Here is a 6,963-nt window from a genome sequence, read left to right on the forward strand (position 1 = left end):
CAATCGGCATCATAAAATTATACTGAGCTAAATAATTATCCAGATTTTCCAAAATGCAACCCGATTGACAAGTCAGCGCTCCTGTAATTAAAAATTTTATGAATGTGAAAAGGTTGAAAACATTTGAGGATTCGAAAAATTCGATGAGTTGTATTACCGGAAAATTCATCGAAATTGATTATTTTATTCATCAAAACGGTCGATATGATAATTTCGTCGAAAACAGGTACGCTTCCCGAAACCAAACCTGAATTTCCACCCTGTGGACAAACTCCTAATTGATTTTCATTACAGTATTTGAGTATCGATGAAATTTCTTCTGTCGATTTGGGTTTTAAAACGATTTCGCTGTTTCCTGTCGATGTATCATATTATTAATGATTTTTTTATATTTCTAAAATTTTTTTTTTTGTTGTTGTTGTGGCAAACCTTTTATGTGCCTTGCAAAATCTATATTGTAAGGTTCGACGTCTGTCAAATCGGAAATGACTCTGTCTTTACCCAGAACGCTAACGAAATATTCAACATCTCTCGATGATAATTTATTAAAACATTTTCTTTTTATTTCCGGAAATCTAATTTTCGCTTCTTCCGGTGACGTGCTAAAAAATGATTTTTTCAAAACAAATTTTTGATTTTTCACCAAATTCAAAATTTTTAAACGAAATTTCATCATCATTATTATTATTATTAATTTATATATTTTATTTCAAAAGGCAAGACCTGAAAATACAAAAAAAAAAAAATTTGTTTAGTAAAACTTTCCATAAATAAAATATACACGCGTAATATAAAATTTTGGCGGGAAAATAAGTAAATAAACAAAGGATTACCGCGAGATTAAAAAACAAAGGAATTAAAATGTAAAAACTTAAATTTTAAGTTGGTAGCAATGAAAAACATTTTACGTAACAGATTTCTGACGACTTTAATGGCTGACAGAAAAAAACAAATTGTTACCTTACTAATAATATAAATTAATAATGATTTTTTATTTTTCGGGTGGGTAATAGTTTCGTTTGTGTTTTTTTTTATTAATTAATAAATAACTTACCCGAAAATTAAATAAATAAATAAATTAATTAATTAAACTTAAAAAAAACGTCAGTTAATCTTTGGAAACAAAAACATTTTGACATTCGTTCTGGAATTTTCGAAATCGTAAACTTGTTTATCACGACGTAATACTTTAGTCGTTGAATTATTGAATAAATTAATTAGCGTTTAACAAATTTTCACGGACATAATTTGAGATTTTAAATTTAAATATTTTATTAGTAATTTTGAATTTATGCTTGTACTCGTAAAGACAATAATTACAAAATATTGAATAAGTCGGAATTCGATGTAAACAATATGGTGGTAACAATTGAGATAAATCTTAATAAACGCGAGAAAATTGTTATTAATTTCTATATTTGTTAATTTTTTAGGTACTCACATGAATTTAAACGTGAATGGCAGTTAATCACATCCAAAATCTTTATTAATACAACTATAAGATGTTGAAAATGTTCATTAATAGTAATTCGTCATCTGTTTGTTTTTTAATCCGTGACGTTGTCATCCGTTTCGAAAGTTTATTATTATTATTATTATTATTATTATTATTATTTTATTATCACAAATTGATGAAATAGATTGTTTGAATCATAAATTTCAAATCTACAAACAAACATTTTAATCTCAATGTTTCATTTTGGTTTTGTTTCGACAAACACATAACCTCACGCATTTATCGAAAGAAAGCATTTTCAACATTAGTACAATTGTGGTCTTACTTATAAATATGAGTTGTATACTTTACGAGATTGATAATGGAGTGTTGTACTGAGCTTTGAGTTATTGTTTCGAATGTCATTAAATTATTTTGAGAAATTTGTAAAATTGTGTCTTCTGCTTTTACTTTTGTAATGATATCGAAAAAAGCTTCTCGTGTGATTAACTGTATCCTGTATGATACCTTACACATTAATAAATTTATTTGTTAAGTTTATTATTGTAAACTATTAATGTAAAATTGTATTTATTTATTCTTTATTTCACTAACCACAAATAAACAAAACTATTTTTTCTTCTAAATTAACATTATCATTATTGTTAATTATAATGAGTCTTTGCCTCATAATTCTCATTAGGAAGTAATTAAATTTTTAATTTTTATTAAAGTAAACATAATTTAACACTGAAATGCATGTTTTGTAAACATTAATTACAATAAAACCTTTTGTGTTCAATTAATACAACTACTTTTAAGTAAATAATTTTCTTTTTGAAATTGATTTCTCGATAATATTTTTCAAATTATAATCAAAATCATAGCATAGAATATTTAAACGATAAAGAAAAATATGTTTATAAGTAAATAAAAATTTGAATGATGCAACCATACCTTTAGAAATGAACAAACTTAATTTGTTGAAATCGAACTAATTTTTTTATAATTATTTATTAAGCATGGGTTTAACTTTTAGCATCACAATTAATTTTAGTTGTATAGTTTTCTTTAAGTAATAAGATTAATCATTTGTAAAAATGTTTCGAACCCTCAAGACTATTTTAAATAATAATAATAATCATAACTTAAAACAAAAATAAGCTTTTTGGGGAATTTAAGCTTATTTACTATATAAACTCTATAACTTTACTCTATGGTAAGCTTTAAATAAAAAAAAATGTTAGTTTTAACGTGATAATAACATTTCCAAACAATTTTTTAAATTGTAGTATTATTAATTACATGAATTTATCTTTTAAAAAAAAATTTATTTACTCTATGTTTTTTGAGACGAATCGAAAAAAATTAATTTAATTTAATATTCAGCAATTCAGTAATAAATTACATAATAATAATAATAAATTTTAAAAATTTATTTATTTAAATTCCTTTATAATTCGGACAAGAAAAATGAATAAAAAAAAAAAATTTTCGTCGAAATAGTTTTTTAACTTATGGAAAGAAAATTTTTTTTTTCCATTTCGTTTTTCCTCTTTAAAATAATAATAATAATAATAATAATAAAAACATCATTGATAACCATTTCCGGTAATTTTATCTCTATGAGTAAAATATAACGATTATCAATGATATTGATAATTTAAAAACAAAACAAAATTGCGAAAGAAAATTTAAAAAAATTATATATCAAAAGCGTTTTAATACATTTTGGAAATGAAAAGAAAATTGGGAATTTTGTCGCACGGTTGAAAACAATGTTTAACTTATGTAAAAATCAATCACGTTGATTTTTCCGTTGTTGTTTTTTTTTTTTTTTCGAATAAAAAAAAAATCCGGATTAAAATGGCTGGACCATATTTGAAATTTAATAATTTTTAATAGTTTTTATTTTTTTAAAATTTAAATTACAAATATTTACGAGTTTTTACCCATTAATAAACAAAAAAGGAATTTGATAACATTGATTGATGATATTTTTCGTATTGTAATCATCATCATCATCATCGTTCGTTCAATTATTTTTTATCATAATTTAAAACAAATGAAATTATCGTTATTATCATTTTATGCTATTAATAATAATTACGACGACGACGATTTTAAAATATTTTTTCATAAAAACGTGATTTCATATTTAAATAAAAATCGTAAACGTTTTAACGGAAAAAAAATAGTCATTTTATTATTATTATTATTATTGTTTACATTATTTACGTTATTTTATTACTCAAAATAAAAAATAAAATGTTCAATAATAATAATAATAATAATAATAATAATAATAATAATAATAATAATAAAACGTTTGAAATTTTTTGGAAACCGTTCAAATGTTATTATTATTATTATTATTATTATAATAAAAATGGTGATTATAACGTATTGATAATTCAACCGTTAAAAAAAATTATTTTTTTAAAAAAATATGACGTCGTCATATGCTAAACGTGTGCGGTACAGGGAAGAGAATATAAATGTAAAGAACGTGGAAGAAGACAATTGCGCAATGGTCGAGATCGGCGTCAAACGTACGTAAAAAAGAATTTTCATTTGTCTTTCAATTAACACGTTCTGGAATGACGGGGTCATATATTATAAGTTAAAAACTGATTTTCAATTGGAAGAAAAAAAAAAAAAAAAAATTTCCCTACGGGATTTTTAATTTTCCTACGGGAATTATTAATAATCAATTTTTTTATTTTATTTATAAAACTCCATTATTATTTTATATATTTTTACAATGGCACCCGTTTTTTTCCAATTTATTTAAAATTTAAAAGAAAACAAACAAACAAACAAGTTTTCTTTTTTTTATAATTAATTTTTTAGGTCGACATTTTAAATAAGGTACCCCAATAATAATAATGATGATTATTATTATAATCGATTCGATCGTTTGTAAATGGAATCAATTGATCAATCAATTCTAAATAAACGATCGTTCATTTTGTTTGTCTCTTTTTATTTATTTATGTATCGAATTCATTTATTAAATAATAGAATTTTGTCATATTTTAAAGTAGATTTTAATTAACGATCGAATAAAATTTAATTAAAGTAAAATAATAATGATAATAAATTCGAAACGAAATTCATTTTCTATTTTCCTTTTCCTGAAATTTTTTCATATTAATATGAGGGGGAGGGGAAGTTAAAAATAAACCCATTGATTATGTCAAAACGTATATAACGGCTTCTTATAATAATAATAATAATGATGATGATGATGATGATGATGTTAAATTTCCCAAAGGTTTTACATCAAAATGAAACGAGTATTTTTTTATTAACATTACATTTTCCACCATTTGGATTAGCAGCCATTTATGAAATGTATTTTATTGTACTGCCATTATTTCTTTTAATTAATCATCAATAAAATAATTTAAACAATTAATAAAAATGGTTTTTATTCATAATTTTTTCCTTTTTTTTTTTTTTTTTAGAGGATAATCATTCGATGAAAAGGAAAAAAAAGGAGAGAGAGAGAGAGAGAAAGAAAGAGAAAAAAAAGGGAAAAAAAATGACAGGGAGTCGAATCCAAATAGGAGACCGAAACAAACAATTTTACATTTACCCAAAATGCCTTGCGCGTATTGAAAACGTTAAAAATTTAAGAAGATTACTGTTACTCAAATGTAAGTCATGTTTTTATTCATTCATTTTACGTTAAAGAAGTGGGGACAAAAAGGAAATGGAAGAATTAAAAAAAAAAAAAATAATAATAATAATAATAATGCTTTCGGATTTTGTTAGAAAATGGGAAAAAAAAAAAAAAAATGTTTGGAGTTGTTGATTGCCGGGGATAGAATTTAATATGAAATGATTTATTTTTTCGTAAGGTAAACATAAACGAAATAATTTTTTAAAAAATCGTTTCATTTAACAAGAGTGTTTTTAATCAAATCCTGCGTTGTATCGCACGGTAACGTTTCCCCCCTTTTCATGTTGATGATGATGATGATGATGATAACCATTGTGTCGCGTCTTTTTCGTTTTCCCCCTCTCTTTAAAACTCGTGGACTATTCCTTTCGTCATTAATTATTTTAATAATGGCGATTTTAAAAATGTATTTAAATTAAAAACAAAATAATTACGTTTAATAAAAAAAATAGGTAAAATAAAATTGAGAAAAATAAATAAATCGAATGAAACAGGGAAATCCCCCGTTTGGGGAAATTTTTCTCAAAATGGAATTTATGATTCGAGTCGTTTATTTATTTGTGATCAGAATTCGATGGATAGTTCACAAACATGGTGGTGGTGGTGGTGGTGGTGGGAGGGGAGGGAGAAAAACATTAATTCATTTGTAATTCGATATCGAACAATCGTGAGACGGGAGAACATTTCGACGGAAATTTTTTTTTTGTAAAAAAAAAAAAAAAGAAACACAACGTAAAAAGAGAATAGGCGCTTTTGTGCTCCGCGACCCCAAGTTAGTTAAATTCAAATGATTGTGTGCAGTGAGAACCAATGAGAAACGAGTTTAACTCGATTTTGATTGGTCGAAATGAAATTTTGTAGTAGTCGGACGAGGGGTGGGGGAACGACGACGACGAGTTCGGGAATATGAAAGTAGGGAGAGAGAGAGAGAGAGAGAGAGAAAAACGTTCTGGGTGTTGAATGTTTAAACAGCTATTCGGCAATGTTTTAGTTAAACGGTTTGCGAGATTTCTTCTTTTTTTTTCGGTGAAAACATAAAAAAAAAAAAGAAATAAAACAATTATAATGGTGGAAATATAATTCGTAATTAAACGAATATAATTATAATCGGTTGTGTGTGAGTGCGTGCGTGCGTGCGTGCGTGTGCGTTAAAGTGGCGAGGTTTAAATAATAATATTTTAAAGGCATTTGTTAATGTATTGAATACGTGAGTCAGTTATGCGACCGTTAAACATTTTTCCCATGTGAATATATATTATCATCACTGCAATAGTTTTGTTAAAAAGTGTAAGTACGATTTTATAAAACATTTTCAAAGTGAAATATTTTTTTTTTTTTTTTTTTAATATAAGTAAGGAATGAGAGCAAACGCCAATTGCTAAGCATTCAACTGAGATTACGCGTCACATCCAATATGGCGGCTCTCTATCGAACCTATCATTTGCTTTTTAGAAGAAAAAATAAGAGTTTTAGAGAGCGAGAAATAATAAATGTAGAAACGGTTAAAATTATTAAATATATTACTAATTCTCGAATCGGTTTAATATATATTTTTTAAAACGGTTTTTGTAATTAGTGTGTGTGTGTGTAAGTCGAGTAAATTATTTACGGAGTGTATAAGAATGTTTGGCTGATTTATGCATCGGTTGCTACGGCATTGACGATATATATATATATATATTATCCGTTTTAAAAATATTTCCTGTTATTTTAATACCGTTTTATGTGTATGTTATTTTAGTCTAGTTTCAGCTTGTTTTTTTTTCTTTTTTATTGTTTTTGTTGATGTTAAAACGTTTTCTTCAAGTAATGTTGAGAATTATTCGTGAGCTCAATATTT

At 25.1% G+C, this 6,963-nt stretch overlaps 1 protein-coding gene across 1 annotated transcript in view; it reads right to left on the minus strand.

The window, feature by feature from the left end:
* Positions 1–903, minus strand: part of Phum_PHUM396380 (D-lactate dehydrognease 2, putative) — a gene marked incomplete at both ends in the record, with an annotated part of 2,229 nt that extends 1,326 nt beyond the window's left edge. Inside the window, 3 exons of the mRNA XM_002428615.1 lie at positions 158–355; positions 430–602; positions 872–903. Of these exons, the coding sequence (XP_002428660.1) occupies positions 158–355; positions 430–602; positions 872–903 (403 nt within the window). The remainder of the gene's footprint in view (positions 1–157; positions 356–429; positions 603–871) is intronic.
* Between the last annotated feature and the right edge of the window lie 6,060 nt (positions 904–6,963).

Source organism: Pediculus humanus, genomic scaffold (assembly GCF_000006295.1).
Source record: "Pediculus humanus corporis 1103172107895 genomic scaffold, whole genome shotgun sequence".
In the NCBI taxonomy this organism is placed as follows: domain Eukaryota; kingdom Metazoa; phylum Arthropoda; class Insecta; order Psocodea; family Pediculidae; genus Pediculus; species Pediculus humanus.